Here is a 16,736-nt window from a genome sequence, read left to right as displayed (position 1 = left end):
GTGTGTAATTTTTAGTGACATCTAATGTTCAGACTGCAGACCGCAGCAACATGAACATCTCCCCCCCACCGCTTCTCCCCCCCAACAGTACGGCGAGCGTTACGGGACAAAATGTCTTCCACGACGTCCGCATCACCTACCTTCTCAAGTGATGAGGTTTGTTTACATAGATAATTTAAATACTGCCATCTATTGTTCAGTACCGTCTCAGTTCATCTCTCTCAACTTGCCGTAGTTACTTTCGAGCGTAATGGGCGATCTCGCAATCGCTAGTTTGTTGCCTCTGCGCTGCCGTAGCGCAAAGATGTCTGCCTCCATGGCTGCGAGACCCGCTCCTATGTAATTATAAATTATGAATTCTAAGGCAACGCAAATATTAAGGTTAAGAGGCTGAGCTCGTAGATGATGATAAATAACATAGTTATGTATAATATATTACATTTCTGACTGTATATCCCTGTAATTATTACACACTGTAGCTTTAAGTCCAGATTTTAAAAGTCCTTTCCTTTTCTTGGAAGCAATGGACTGATTTTTTTTCTCCAGGCCAGTAAAGGCCACAGCACATTGTCTTCTTTTTAGTGCAACTAACTTGAAAACATTGTCGCCGAAAGAGAGAGAGAAAAGAAAACATGCGGAAGACCCATTTTCCATTGGAAATATTTTACATATTTCAGTTTCTGTGTGTTCAATAGGCAGAAATAAAGGCTAAGTTAGTTAATTTCTCCACCTCTAGACTTTAGAATATAATAGACAATCTCTTTATTGTCCCACAATGGGAAAATTCTGGTGTTTACAGCAGCAAAAAATTATTGTAAAAGTGGTCACACAAATGTGGAACTATATAAAATTTATAAAAATAACATAATACTGAAGAGTAAAAAATAAAAAATAAATAAAACACTGTAACGTAAAGTCTTTATACAATATAAATACACCTGGAGAATAAATAACAACATACAGCGGTGGACATTTTTCAAAGTAATGGATTTTTGAAAATAGCTGTAAAATCAGAGATTTGCACAAATGACAGAAGCATGTTATTTAACTAAGATAGAAACTGTGCAAAAATCAGCATAAATGTAACAACAGCTGCTAGGAGGAAGGATGTGTGATAACGCTCCCTGGTGCATTTAGGGTGCAGCAGTTTGTCACCGAAGGAGCTTTCCAGTTCTGCAACAGCTTCATGCAGAGACATTATCCAACAGAGATGTTAATTAGTTAGGATCTTTTTATTTCCTCCTCTTAGATGTAGGCACTCTTCAGAACTTTCTCGTTTTGCATTTTGAACTTTCTGAAATGCTGGATTTTCTTCCAGTTTTAAGAAGTGACTTTCATGACATAGTTATATGCTACTTGTTGGTTTGTTTGTTTTTATTCACCAACTGCACTATATAATATGCGAATATTCTACACAGTACTACAGTAATGCCTGTTAAATTTTCTGATATTTTGTGGCATTGCAAGCTAAAACTCAGGTTTTTATAAGAAATTTAGGCAAAAAAAAAAAAAACTGTGGTGGCTTGTACCTGTGTTTAATCCCTTGCAGTATTGGATTGCATGTTTTGTTGCCTTGTGGTTCCTTTGTACCTCTGGTTCTATGAGAAGGGTTATTCTTCTATGTCTCAGTTGTTTGGCTGTCATTTTAATTGGAAGGACATTTCTTATTTTATCTGTAGTTTTTTAATACTTGAAAGATGTCAAACCCTAACTAAAACCCTCTTTAAATATCTGCAATTTGATTGCTGACTTGTCTGGTGCGCCCCTTTGCCTGTTAGGCACTAATAGACTATTAAAGTGGAATATCAAGGCAATAGGATGCACTGGATTTCATTGAGGGGTGTCAGAGTAAATGGGATTGATACATATTAATCTCAGAGTTATTTTGAGAACCATTTATAATTTTCCTCATACAACACTACTACTAAGCACTATTTTGCTGTCGATCGATTACAGGAAATCCCAACTAAATATGCTGAGTCACATTTTCTTTCTGCCAGGAAACCGAGACCGTGGGGGGAGACCAGTGCTGCAGGTGTGCACAAGAGCTCAGGTGTGGGCGAGTGAGACATGCACAGTCAGCGATGTAACATGTTTACTGGGCTATTACCACTCAACGCTGAGGTATGTCACACGTGTTTGGGTTATTTCACTATTGAACCTAACCAGATAGTTGTACCAACTACAAATGAAAATTCATTGCCTCTATACAAATTGGCTCTTTTGCAGCTCATACAGTTGTTACTGCCTTTCCACACCTGTTGTTATAGAATTCCGATATTTACACTTGTAAAAAGTTTAACATACTTAAATCTAAATAAGTACATTTTCCTTAAATTAAGTGCATTTTTTCTTGAATTAGCAGGTAAGTGAGACACTTTGTCAATGGAATAAGAAAATTTACATTTAAAATACAAAAAAAACAAACTTCCATCCATCCATCCATCCATCCATCCATTTTCTTTACACGCTTAATCCCAAGTGGGGTCGTAAGGGGTGCTGGTGCCTATCTCCAGCTGTCAATGGGCGAGAGGCGGGGTACACCCTGGACAGGTTGCCAGTCCATCACAGGGCCAGTCTCAGATCTTAATTGCATAATATATGTCTTATTTTAAGGCTAAACATACTCATTCCATTGAAAGATCATCTTATTTATCTACTCAAATCAAGGGTAAATATCTATTATAAAATACTTATTTGAAGAATTATTTTACTCTTTTTAAGATTGTTTTTGGAGTGCAGCATTGCACACTGCAAATATTATCTAAAAAAAATAAATCAGTAATAATTTCCTAAAGTAAGAGTATTAATTCATATTTAATTTGAGTAGATAAATGAGATGACCTGCAATTGAAACAACAATATTTACCCTTAAAATTAAAAAATCTGATATTTTTTTATTACATTATGCACTTCAAAAAAGAGACTGCAGTCGCTTTTCTTATTTTAAATCTAAATTGTCTTATTCCATTGACAAGTGTCTCCCTAATCTGTTCAATTCAAGAAAAAAATGCACGTATTTTCAGAAAATTGACTGACCTAGATTTCTATTTTCTGCAGTGCACTGCCTGTCTTTTTCTTAAGAAAAGGAGAAAAGCTGCACACTAACTGTATTGTTTTGTTTTAGGAAAGAGAGGCGGGATCAAGGTCTGGCTGTTGTAATAGACAGCAGAAGGCAGTCGCCTGTCCCAGCTCTGTTGGAATCTCTGTTTGAATTTCAGGTGAGCCCTCTGTGGAAAGCATGCAATTACCCTCCAACACGCCCAAAAGCTCTTTTTCTCTCCGCCCTGCTAAAACACTCCACCACGATTCCATCTTATTTCTTACATTTTTGCTATTGTTCTGCCTCTCAGCCTCCGACACGGTGCGGTTTGGGTTTTTGAATTTTTTTGAAGAGGCACACCTTAAAGTGTATGGTCTCTGTACTTCCAAGACATATTTTTAAAAAAATGTCTGACCTCAGGGCTCTCTCGCCGAGGCCTGTCTTTACTTGTCTGTGTCTAACCACCAGCTGGGAGCTGGTTTGCTGCAGCTAAAGCCAAAAGATACATATCATCATGTTATGGTTGGGCTTTTCTCTGTCATCTTACATTGTTTTTTCCTTTTTTTTAGCTTATTGTTATATGGGGTTTCGGTTTATTCTGTTTATTAGAAGCATAAAACTCTTTGTTCTTGTTTTTATCAGGCATTAGCCCCAGATGCACTTTATTCAGTTCTGTTATTGGTGGACAAAGACGGATCAGCCAAACTGGACCGAGACATCGGCGTTCAGGTAAAAGTAACATGAAAAGTCTGACCAATTCTATTATGCTGGCTTTTCTAAATGAGCCTAAAATTTATTTGTTACTCTTTTATCTTTTTACTACATGCCCTGATGACTGAGATTAGCGCTGTGCAGGAATCGGCCTGCAGGCATTTAAATCTGCTGTTTCTCTGAGGAAAACATACGAGCGGCATACTTTGACGTAGACCTTTTTTTTTTCCTTCTCTTTGGCACAGACTGAGGCGCTCTCATCCCTGAAGGCACTGCTGAAGCACATCGACCAAACCCAGCTGACACGAGACCTGGAGGGCACCTATCTTTATGACCACAACCACTGGATCAGCTTCAGACAGGTGGGACTGATGCAGGCACTTTTGCTGTTGCTAGAATCATAAACATATTCGTGCACCTGGTTTTATGAGGCTGAAGAGGCCTAAATGTTTCTTTTCTCGCTTGTATTGTAAATTTTTATTTGCATAGAAAGATTATTTAGACAGCCAAAGTGGCGTACAGTTACAGACAAAGACCCGCGAGCTTGTCGAGGCATGATTGGTTTCACCTGAGTCAATAGTTCTGTTTTACTGTTTATGATAATAATCCATCACAATCTCTGGTTGTTTCGTTTTCTTTTCCCGGCAGAAAATTGAACCGTTTGCCAGTAGCTGTAGGGCGGCTATTTGTTTCCTCCAGGAGTCTATCAGAACACTAAGTGTTGCTGGAGACCTCAAGACATCTAAGGTAAGGCAGCCCTGTGGATACAAGAGAAGCTTTGTGATACATTTGGAAATCTAATTTATATATCACATTCTTTAACCTCAACTTTACTACAACTTTACATTGTCCCACAAATTCACAACCCTTGAATGTCTTTAAATTGAGTCAATTTGAAACCCACTTTTAATGTGTTTTATTGGGATTTTTTCTTTCAAAGACAAACTTAACTCAAAATATCAGAAATCAAAAAGTAAGAAAGCAGTCTTTCTGATTTGGATTTAGATCTTATGGATTAATGCAGCTGTTCTGGGAAGGTCTCAGAGGTCTGTTAAAGAAAATCAGAGCACAAACGACATCATGAAAAACCAAGAAACCAATTATTAGACTCCTTATAAGTGCAAAGCAGGTTCAGCTGTCAACCTGCCAGGAGACGACGTCCCTCCAAACCGAGAGAGGATTATTGTGCACCCATTAGTCCTCTGAAGTTAAAGCTTCCTACTTCTATGCTATATATATAAAGAGAGAGAGAGATAGAGAAGGAATAATAGATAAGTCGTTCAGAGGTCACTTGTTTACAGGATAATGTATTTCAGTGCTGTGTACAGTATGTGCACATTATATTGTGTAGGACAGTGTGTTTGTCAAAAGCTACGTTTACATGCAGAAAATTTCCCATGAACACTAAATAAAATCATCCAGTCATGAGATGTGTACATGTACCAAGTGTTTAATCAGATTAAATCATTTAAGCACGAGCGGATCTGTCTAATTTTCTGGAAAAGCTTTAGTAGTAGAAGAAGCTACCTGTTTTGTAAACAAACTCCTTGTCCACTCATCCTCAACTTTAGCTGCTCTTTCCGCCTGCCCAGCACATTTCGTTTTCTTCAGTGCATACAATTTTTTTATCATTATGGTGAGCTAAGCAAACACTGCTTCGCTATAGGAGTAAAGGGCAGGATGGCATGTTAATCCACAGGTATAAACAGTGGAAATTATTTTAATTCAAAGATCCATATGGGTGTTTACATAAATGCAAATAAGAAAGGCGATGGGAAAATATCTCTCAGAATTTCTTTCTGATCTGACCGAATCGGAATATTTTTCTTTTAGTTACATAATTTCATTGAACGTTTTGAATCTGTTTAGGCCTTCAATCCGATAATTGTGTCCATGAAAACGTAGCTATTTTTAGTGCTGTAACAGAGGCAGTGACCATTAGGAAGGTTCTAGAAGTAGGAATCTGGAATGCATTACCCTCTGAGATTTCTTCACTCCAACTTGTTAAATATGAGTTCCATGTTTTCAGACAAGTGATAGGAAGAAAGTTATTGGTAAAAAAACAACAACAACAACAAAAAACAACTTCATTCCTGCTTAAATTTGTTTTTATAAGCAAACCACCACATGGGGAGAAAAACTAAAACCATATTTCACCAAGAACACACCAACTGGGAAACATGACAGTGGCAGCTACCTGCTGTATGGAGGATGGTTTTCCTTTTTTAGAGATGTGTTAACAGAATTAAACAACATCAGACTAGAGAAGCAAGAAAACAACCCTACTTATATACCCATAGCTACGATAGAATGGGAACTGTTCATATCAGAGTATTTTTGCATGTTATCAAAGAGGGAAATCTGTGTTAAGACTGATTTGGACAAAAACTTAATTTAGTGTAAATGGGCTGCATAAACATACACTATGTAAATATACTGATATTTGTGTTATAGCAAGAAAAGAAATTAGAAAAAACACTCAAGGCCTGAATAGTTCTTCAGGGTGCTAAATCTATACATGTCATGCAAGCAGCAATAAACCATGTAACCAGGATAAGGTAAACTCAAGATAATTAAGGAAACTGTGACTAAACATAGAGCAAAGTTCTGAACATAAATCCCTTTGTGAAATCCATTTGTCTGCCACTTTATGTTAAATCAGGAGGTGTCTGAGGTGTTAGAGCAGCAGAAGCATCTCATGAAGAGTGTACTGGATGACACCCATCTGAACAGACTGCGTCTGGAAGGAGGCACTGTCCTCGCCCGCATCAGAAAGGAAGAGGCCTGTGACAATGAAAACTACAGGTACAGTGAGACAGGAGCACTTGGAACCTGGTGAAAAATTCAGTAACTTATAGTATTGGTTCTGTATTTCAGAGATCCAGTTGAGATGTTGAATGGACTCTACAACCAAGTAGATGAAGAGGTTCATAAACTTGTGATTCTGTCCAACAAGTCACAGAAAGAATTGGAAAAACTGCTGGAGGTTTGCAATTTTGAGGAGCAGACACAACAGGTGAGTTCAGACTCAGACATGTGTCCTTATAATGGGACCTAAGATTGTCTCTCCTTTGGATAAAAAATGGATAATGAATCTGTTTTTTTTTTTTTTTTCTAGGTAAAGCGATGGTTCAGCATAGAGGGAGAGAAGCAACTTCTACCCCTGGAATCTGTAACTCTTTCTACAGACAAAATAAAAGAGATGAGAGAAAGTTTGGAGCAGTTTCTAGAGGAGTCAGAGGTAAAAAAAAGATTAAGATCAGGTTAATGCCAATATGCCACTAAATGTGTCATTGATGTTTCTGGCAGCTTAACTTTTACAAATCCTACTTGTAGTCTCAGTAAACAGATGTTTGGGTGTAAATGGTTAGAGGAAAGAATTTAATCAAAATAATAATAATAAAATAAAGGTTTATTGGCTAGTCTCCCAGACAGACAAGCCCTTAGCTTCAGACCTATCATTGCATTTTTTTGATTCTCCAAACTGAGGTCCTACCAACTGCTGCCAGCAGCATGTATTATACTGACTATTCATCTTTTAGTAAAAGCAAACTTGAAGAACCCAAACTTTCTCTTTAAAGCTAAATAGGTGTTTATTTTTTCTTGACAGCACCAGACGAGGCTCCTAAAGCAGTACCCCAGGTCCCCTCCAGACTCAGCTGTGTGCAACGTTAAACAACATCTTGGGTCTATCTTAAGCAGAGTACAGGAGAGGAAGGCTAAGTTGGAAACCCTAACAAACCTGTATGAGTTCTATGACTCGGTGAGTTTCAAAAACAACAACTTTTTAATTAAACTTGATATGATGATCAGAGGATTTTTTTTAGGCATAATAAATATCTTTACATCTATTTCACTATATGCTAACTGGAAATGGTACAGGTTTCTTTGTTTTGTTTTTTTTTGCCTTTTTTTTTACATCATCAAAGGAATGTCATGTCATTTTGAGATGATAATTCTGTTCAAATGAAATTCCCTCTTTCACTTCCGTAGGCCCAGAAGTGGATAGAACACTGTCAGGATTATTTCCATCAGCTGGGTCTCGATGGCTCTGACCAGAGATTTTCGCCGTCTGTGGTGAAAATCTTGCAGGATTACTGCAAAGAAGCATCTAAGTTCTCAGTGGACAACTTCAGCACTCTTAATAACATGGTGCTCTCTCTGGAGTGCCCCCAGCAGCTGCAGCAGTGGAACTCAGTGTGGCACAAATGTCAGCAGACCAAACAGCAGCTGGAAGGGACCTTGGCTAAAGCCCTGTTGTCATCCCAGGACCCAAACACTGTGAAAACGGGGGGTCCCCTACCCACCGCAGAGAGCTGCGTGGCAACCCCAGAACGGCCCGGAGCTAATGGATGTCTGCACTTACCTGGAGCTATCACCTCACTTACATTTGAGGACAGTAAAAATCTCTCTGCTGAGGCTTTTTCCAGGAGCCCATCAGGCTCTATCTCATCTCCATCGCACTTCACTTTCCCAAGCGACCGAGAGAACAAGCTGGGGCAGAGCTCATGCACCCTGGAGGACACTGACAGCGACTGCACCATCGACTCGACCATCTCCTGCCACTCGGAGCCCGTATACTCCAAGGCCACTCGGCTTCGAAAGCACCCAATGAAGAAGATCATGAAGAAGACCGTGAGCTATGAGCTGACCCCGAGAGACGGCGGCCACTCTGACGTCAGCCACATTCACGGCTACACGGGGGTCTACATTAAGGGTTTGGAGGTCGCAAATAATGTGTCAGCAGAGAAGAAGCTGCTGAGACCCGACGTGACCAGTCCTGCTTTAGGACGCAGCCGTAGCATGTCCACACCTTCCAGGACACACAACAGACGCAGTGAAGGAGATGGCAAGAAACAGAGCAGGTGGGCCAATAAACCAGATTTTGTAGGAATCAAAAATGAAAAAGTTCCAATCTGTGCTTATTTTGCATCTCTTTGTGTTCCCCAGTAAAGTTCAGCACATCATGGATGAAATGATTTCCACAGAGAGGGAGTATGTACGTTCCCTCAGCTACATCATAGAGCACTATTTCCCTGAGATGGGGCGCCTTGACTTGCCTCAGGACCTGCGAGGGAAGCGCAGCATCATTTTTGGGAACCTGGAAAAATTGTGTGACTTCCACAGCCAGTACTTCCTAAAGGAGCTGGAGGCAAGCGCTCACTCCCCACTGAGCATCAGCAGCTGTTTCCTGAGACACGTGAGTAGAGGCCTCATATGCAGTAACCCGTGTTGACATGAGATAACATGCATTAGTGTTTAATCAAGTCTAAGATGTTTAGCAGAAGGATAAAACTTTTTTGACCCCTTTAAATATATTAAACATTCAAAAAAGAATGTACAAAAAAACTGAAACTGTAGCAGTTTAGGATTGTGGCACTACAGAAATCGACCGATGCAGGTATTCTTTGGGCAGATACGGGTGTCGATTATTCTGTGCTGGAAATATTTTGGGGGCGATTCTTACAACCGATATTGGTGATGATAAATGTTACAGAAATCTCAGTTTAAACAAAATAGAAATATTTATTAACAAATCAAACAAATATTAACAATGGATGGAGGGAAAAGGAATTTAACATCATACATGTTCTTCATGTGATCTTAGGGCATGGCTGCTGAATGCACAAAGGAATCGGCCAAATCACGCACGTATCGATTGATGCCATAAAAGGAAAAATTATGGCCAAAACTTCCTCTACTGCACTATAATCATCTTTGCAAAAATAGTAAAAACAAAAATGAAATCTAATATTCAACCCTTTATAAATCATAATGAAAAAAGTAGAAATATAACGACAATAAAATATACGTAGGAGGAAATATATTAATTTGGATCTTTTAAGCTTCCCTTTTAACTCTGAACCTAATCATTCAAAAATGAGCATGCAAAATTTATGTTGTAAATTTTTTATTATTGTTATACTTTTATTTGAAAATCTGTCATAAATAACTTTTATAGATTTAAGTAGATTTTCCTTTTGCAAATTAATAAATGTGACAATGAAGAGATATTCTCTTGATCATTATCAATATTTGTAGTTATGGTAGTACTGTTATTATCATTAGAGTTTAAAAGCTTGGGTCTCATTTTACAACAAAAACCATGTAATGTTTATCTTGTCTATTTTTATTTATTATTTTCAATATTTGTGTTTGAAAACCTGATATGAACAATTTTATATAAGATGTTGGTTTAACCTTTTTAAAGGAAATTAAATGAAGGCAACAATAAGGATATCTTCTCATCTTTATCAATACTAGTTGTGGTAGCAATAATAATGTTATTTCTTTTCATATTTTTCATTGCTAGCCTTTTAATTTTTTTATGCTTTTTTTTCTTGATGATTTTAAATTTAATTCTCTTTATTTTTAATCCTTAATCCATTCTTAATCCATTTCTTATTTTAAGATTCACTCTCATTTTTCTCAGCTTCTATTTTTATTTTATTTTTTTTACAACATTTTGTTTTATTTTTTGTGCAGCCTTGAAGTTTTAAATTTTTATCTTTAGTTTTCGAAATCCAGTGTAAAGTTCCAGGCATTAGTAGATTTTATGATGTAATCATATACAATTTCTACATTTCTAAAGACTGAATGAATATTTTGATTCATTCAGCAGTATATTTTCGGCACTTGGCAGCATATTCTTTGTTGTTAGTGATTCTTAGTTTTTCTTCTTTCATTGTGCCTGTCAGATGAAATGTCAGTGTACTTAGTGATGCAGACGGTATTGTAAGTGTTTCCTGTTGTTTGCAGGAGGCTCAGTTTGGAATGTATGCTCTGTACAGCAAGAATAAGCCTCAGTCAGACGCTCTGCTCAGCAGCCACGGCAATGAGTTCTTTAAGGTGCGTTTCAAACTGCCCTGGTTACATTCCTCAAACAGTGACTGATCCAAGGCACGAGGTACAGCTCACTTTATCATATGAATAAAGAAACCTGTTATTAAAAAGTTTTGTTTCTTTATCCAGAATAAGCAGCTGGAGCTTGGAGATAAGATGGACCTGGCATCCTACCTGCTGAAGCCCATTCAGAGGATGAGCAAATATGCACTGCTGCTCAAAGATCTGATAAAGGAGTGCAGCTACTCTCAGGAGCAGGAGCTGAGTGATCTCCGCACTGCAGAGGAGATGGTGAAGTTCCAGCTTCGTCATGGGAATGACCTACTGGCTATGGATGCAATCCGTGGTTGTGATGTGAGTCCTCAGGAGTGTTGCTCTCATCTCCATATCGTTAAGCCAACTTAGGGGTCTGGAGATGTTTGGAAATGGAAATCATCTTGTGTTTATCCCACGAGGAACTGCATTGTTCTCTCTGACGCATTTGGGCGACCGTGTTTCCTCCCCAGGTGAACCTGAAAGAACAGGGTCAGCTCCGCTGCCAGGATGAGTTCATCGTCTGGTGTGGACGCAGGAAATACCTTCGCCACGTCTTCTTGTTCGAGGACCTCATCCTCTTCAGCAAGACCAAGAAGATAGAGGGAGGATATGACATTTACATCTACAAACAGTCCTTCAAGGTAAGATCTGATTGTTTTGTTTTTGTTTTTTGCTCTTTGTAAGCTACTATTTATAAAGCTGAGTAATGCTTTTTTATGTCCATGCAGACAGCAGAAATAGGTATGACTGAAAACGTCGGTGACAGCGGCCTTCGTTTTGAGATCTGGTTCCGTCGGAGGAAGTCCCAGGACACGTTTATACTCCAGGCTAGCTCGGCTGAGGTCAAGGCAGTGTGGACGGCTATTATTGGCAAGATCCTATGGAGGCAGGCCCTCAGAAACAGAGGTGGGCTAAAGAGTCACATAAAAAGTGCACAGCACATCAAATCTGCATGTATTGTTAAGCTGATTTGCATTTTGTCTGTTTCTGTGACAACCATTAGAAGCTCTTTACATAATTCTACAAGTTGGTTGTTTGGAAGTCAGAAAAAAGCACCATGGCAAACTGTCATGTATTTATCCGGGTTTAGTTCAATAACGAGGAGACGGGTAGTATGGTGGTTGCGGTCCGCTTTACTGAATAGAACTGGCAGGATACAGGAAAAAACAATCCCCTACGTAACACGGGGGTACGGTGGCCGCCGAGGCACAAACATAGCAACAGTGAAACCCGATTTAATATCTAACATTTCCTCCCCCCATATTCAGTAAGACTAACCCCCGAATAAGATAACGTACCCCCAACAGGGGATAACACCTAACTTTAAAATTTCCAATCCACAAGAAAAAAAGGATATGAAAGTCCATCAACTACAAGTTCAGGCGGTCAGGAGGCCGTCGCTCCCGCGTGGGATACCGGTGAGGATGGTGGGTCACCGGAGACGACGTTGGCGCTGAATCCGTTGTCAATGGGGGCTGGGGAACCTGGTCTGTGACGTTGTCCTCTTGAAGGGTGGTTGACAGGGTGTCAAGGGCGGCCTGGTCCTCCACCGCGTCTGCCCCGTCGGAGATATCTTGCGGGGGGGAACCCATTGGTTCCGGGGCAGGGCCCTTGCTGGCCAGCAGTTGGTCCGTATGACGACGCCACACTAAGTCATCGTTGGTGCGTACTTGGTATGACAGTGGCCCAGTAATGGCCACTACCTTTGCTGGCACCCACCTGGGACCCCTTAGGTAGTTGCGAGCTAGGAAAGGGTCACCAATGTGAAAAGACCGTGGTGTGCCTGCCCTACGTTGGCTCTGCTCTTGCTGACTGCTCAGGACAGTTTGGCTCCTTGACTGCGGCCGTATGCAATCCAATTGGGTGCGCAGCGCTCTTTTCAGGAGGAGTTCAGCGGGCGACGCCTTAGTGGTGCTGTGTGGCGTGTTTCGGTAAGTCAGCAGGAAACTGTACAGTCTCTGATGAAGGGAACCTTGGAACACTGAAGCCTTTAGACTGTGCTTCAAGGTTTGTACGAATCTCTCCGCCAGTCCATTGGTGGACGGGTGGTAGGGTGCTGACTTAATGTGTTGAATTCCATTCATCTTGAGGAAGGCCTCCATCTCTTCTGCGACAAATTGGGGTCCGTTGTCGCTCACCAGCTGTTCCGGTATTCCATACCGGCTGAACATTTCCTCCAGACGCTCAATGGTTTTCCTGGTGGTTGTAGACCGCATGATGGCCACGTCTGGCCATTTGCTGTGAGCGTCCACCACCACCAACAACATTCTGTCTTCGAATGGTCCCGCAAAGTCAATGTGTACACGCTGCCACGGCTCCGCGGGCCATTCCCATGGATGGACTACTGCTGGTTTAGATGCGTTTCGCACAGTTTAACAGGCAGTGCAGCGGCCTGCAAAGTCCTCGATGTGCTGGTCTAGCCCCGGCCACCAGAAATAGCTGCGGGCCAGCTCCTTCATGCGCACTATGCCACAGTGCCCGACGTGGAGTTGTTTCAGCATTGGGCCCCGCAGAGAAGGGGGTATGATGACCCTTCTGCCCCACAGCAAACACCCCAACTGTGCAGAAAGCTCTTGTTGCCTGACCAAATATGGTTTGTTGTCAGGCGTGCTTGGGAGTCTTCTGCCTTTTATGATGGCATCCATTACAGCTGATAACACCGGATCGTTTCGGGTGGCACGTCGCACCTGTTTAGCAGTGACAGGGGTGTCGCTCACGTGCTGGAAGTAGAAGATGTCGCTTGGTTGGGTCATTGGCTTTGCTACACGGAGCGGTAAGCGGGAGAGGCCATCCGCATTACCATGTAATTCGGATCGGCGGTACTTAATGTTGTAATCATGGCCTGAGAGCAGCAGGGCCCATCACTGCATTCTGCTTGCGGCCAATGGTGGAATGCCCACGTGTGGCCCCAGCAGGGCTGTCAGTGGTTTGTGGTCAGTTAGAAGCGTAAATCTCCTTCCAAAAAGGTACTGGTGGAATTTCCTTATTCCAAACACGATGCTCAGGGCCTCCCGCTCGATCTGTGCATAGTTACATTCAGCCTTATTAAGGGTCTTAGAGGCGAAAGCGATGGGTTTATCCGTGCCGTCCGGCATGATGTGTGAGACCACCGCGCCAACTCCATAGGGGGATGCGTCGCAGGCCAACTGAAGTGGCAGTGCTGGGTTGAAATGTGTAAGCACCTCCGAGTTCAGCAGGGCTTTCTTCGAGCTGGTAAAAGCTATCTGGCAAGCCTCTGACCACTCCCATTTCTTACCATGCCTCAGTAGCTCGTGGAGGGGCTTCAATAAGGTGGAGAGATTGGGGATGAACCGACCATAGTAGTTCAGGAGCCCCAGGTATGAGCGTAACTGGTTGACGTTTTGTGGTGCTGGGGCTTCCAAAATGGCTTTGGTCTTGGAGGGGGCCTTGTGTAGACCTTTATCATCGATCACATGACCTAGGTACTCAATGGAGGACTGAAAAAACTCACATTTCTCCTTGCGGACTTTCAGTCCGTGTTCCCTCAGCCTCTGTAGTGTCATGTCCAGGTTGTGAAGGTGGTCGGCGTTGTCCCTCCCCGTTATAAGGATATCGTCCAAGTAACACTGCACCCCTGGGAGGCCCACCAGAATCTGATCCAAGAGTGCAGGGGCCGATGTTATGCCAAAAGCCAAACGGCGGTACCGAAAAAGGCCCTTGTGTGTGCTGACTGTCAGTAACTCTTTGGACTCGGGGTCCACCGGCATCTGTAGGTAGGCCTGGTTCAAGTCAATTTTACTAAACTGTTTGCCATTTGCTAGACCTGCAAACAGGTCTTCAATTAGGGGCAGCGGATAGTGTTCATTTTGCAAGGCTGGGTTAACAGTCACTTTGAAATTGCCGCAAATTCGTAGACTGCCGTTTTTCTTAAGGACGGGCACAATTGGGGTAGCCCAGTCAATGACAAGCACAGGTTCGAGCACCCCACTATTCACCAGATTGTCCAGCTCTTTTTCTACTTTCGGACGCAGTGCATATGGGACCGGCCTTGCCTTGATGAATCTGGGGATGCTGCTTGGTTTTAGGGTTAACTTTCCAGTGATACTTTTCATGTGTCCTAATCCCTCAGTGAAAAGTTCGCTGTGTTTCTTTAAGACAGCTTCTAGGGCGGTCTCACCTTGACTAAGCATGCGGACAGTAGGCCAGTCAATCCGCACCTTATCCATCCACGAGCGGCCTAGCAGGGACGGGTAGTTGCCACGAACAACGTATAGGGGCAGCTTTACGCGTTGTCCATTTAACTCCACCTTAACATTGACCAGGCCCTTCACCGCCACTGCCTCCCCTGTGTAGGTCTTCAGCACCATCCGTGCTTGTTGGATTGGTAAGTGGTTTAAGTGTTCTTTGTACACCGTCTCTGAAACTAGTGACACTGCTGCCCCAGTGTCAATTTCCATCCGTACTGGTTTACCTTCCAACATTGGTGTTGTCCAGTAGCTGTCAGACCCTCCAGCTAGCGACAGAATGTGGAGGGGCACCTCCTCATCATCTGTAGATTCGCTGGTGTCACTTTCCTTTTTCATCACATGCACCGTTTTTTTACGTGTAGCGGCTCTCCTGCGTTTGTCTGTGCTTCTGTACGTTGAACTAGTCCCTTTTTTTTTTACTGTGACAAGCCTTTTCAATGTTACCTTTTTTTCCACAGGCATGGCAGTCTAGTTCTTTACACCAGCACTCTGCTGCCATGTGCCCTGTTTGGCCGCAGCGGTAACATGGCCTTGTTGGCGTGCTGTCCTCTGCACCTGCAATCTTCAGCACTTTAGCTGTGGATGCACTCAGCTGATGTGCCTCCTTTGCAGCCAATTCCATTGACACACTGATTTCAATTGCTTTTTTCAGAGTTAATTTGTCCTCAGTCAGCAGTTTTCTCTGAGTGGCTTCGCTGTGCAGTCCACAAACCAGCCTGTCACGAATTGCATCCTTAAGCGTGTCTTCTGAAAATTCACAGTGCTCTGCTAATTTCCTGAGCGCAGCTACAAACATTGTCACTGTCTCACCCTCCTCCTGATTACGTTTATAAAATCTGAAACGTTCAGCAATCATCAATGGCCTGGGTGAGAAATGGTCACTTAGAGTTTTAACAATAGCGTCATATGTAAATTCTCCTGGCTTCTTGGGCTGTGCCAGTGCCCGAAAAACATTGAAAGTCTTTGCGCCCATTACAGTAAGAAAGGTAGCTACCTTTTTCTTTGCGCTGATCCCATTGGCTAGAACGAAGAATTCAAAACGCTCCGTGTAGGCGCTCCATTGCTCCACCGTGTCATCAAACGGTCCAATGTCCCCCACAACACCCGCCATCATAGAAGGAGTTTCTCAGCGTTGCCTGCCGTCTATCTGTTGGTTGAAATGAACTTTCCCGTTCGGCGTCGCTTCTCTGTTGCCCCAGCAGTGCTAAACTTTCGGCGCTTCCTCCCGCGCTTTCATCCGGGGAGGTGCTGCTCATTTGGCACAGAAACAGCCAACTACGCACATGACTTGAAAACAAAACGGCTATTTGCCCCAAAAAACACTACACGTGAGGTCAGACGCATTCTCGTCGCCAGTTGTCAAGTATTTATCCGGGTTTAGTTCAATAACGAGGAGACGGGTAGTATGGTGGTTGCGGTCCGCTTTACTGAATAGAACTGGCAGGATACAGGAAAAAACAGTCCCCTACGTAACACGGGGGTTACGGTGGCCGCCGAGGCACAAACATAGCAACAGTGAAACCCGATTTAATATCTAACACAAACTTATAACCTATTACCAACATTCTCTTTTGCACATGCTTCCTTTCGTCAAGACTAAGATTAACAATAAATCTTCCAGTGACTGTTTGGAATGAAACCTAGGTTTGTTTCAGGGGATCTTTGATGCTGTGGGCCCTATACCACACAAACAATTTGGCATCTGCCAGAGACTGAAAATGGATCAGTTGCTTTTTCAGCAGGATGTTAATCGAAATCGTCTGGAAAAGTTTTCACAAAGATTTTTTTGTTTTCTTGATGTTGAAATTATGCAAAAAAGGGATTTTTTTTATATATACATTTTTTTTTAAGTATGAGGTTGTAATCAAATTAAAAAGTTCAGTGTTGTAAAACCT

General features: G+C 42.1%; 1 protein-coding gene across 1 annotated transcript in view; it reads left to right on the top strand.

Annotated features, from left to right (window-relative positions):
* zgc:158766 (uncharacterized protein LOC100009641 homolog) overlaps positions 1–16,736 on the top strand; it is a 38,736-nt gene that overhangs the window by 13,733 nt on the left and 8,267 nt on the right. The window contains exons 5-19 of the mRNA XM_038269460.1: positions 2,001–2,124; positions 3,128–3,221; positions 3,686–3,772; positions 4,000–4,116; positions 4,403–4,501; positions 6,417–6,559; positions 6,632–6,770; positions 6,873–6,995; positions 7,365–7,517; positions 7,748–8,619; positions 8,705–8,954; positions 10,514–10,603; positions 10,727–10,951; positions 11,104–11,274; positions 11,362–11,539. Of these exons, the coding sequence (XP_038125388.1) occupies positions 2,001–2,124; positions 3,128–3,221; positions 3,686–3,772; positions 4,000–4,116; positions 4,403–4,501; positions 6,417–6,559; positions 6,632–6,770; positions 6,873–6,995; positions 7,365–7,517; positions 7,748–8,619; positions 8,705–8,954; positions 10,514–10,603; positions 10,727–10,951; positions 11,104–11,274; positions 11,362–11,539 (2,865 nt within the window). The remainder of the gene's footprint in view (positions 1–2,000; positions 2,125–3,127; positions 3,222–3,685; positions 3,773–3,999; positions 4,117–4,402; positions 4,502–6,416; positions 6,560–6,631; positions 6,771–6,872; positions 6,996–7,364; positions 7,518–7,747; positions 8,620–8,704; positions 8,955–10,513; positions 10,604–10,726; positions 10,952–11,103; positions 11,275–11,361; positions 11,540–16,736) is intronic.

This window comes from Cyprinodon tularosa, unplaced genomic scaffold (genome assembly GCF_016077235.1).
Source record: "Cyprinodon tularosa strain WSP-4 unplaced genomic scaffold, ASM1607723v1 ctg73, whole genome shotgun sequence".
NCBI classification, from domain to species: Eukaryota; Metazoa; Chordata; class Actinopteri; order Cyprinodontiformes; family Cyprinodontidae; genus Cyprinodon; species Cyprinodon tularosa.
This window is presented reverse-complemented; position numbering and strand designations above follow the sequence as displayed.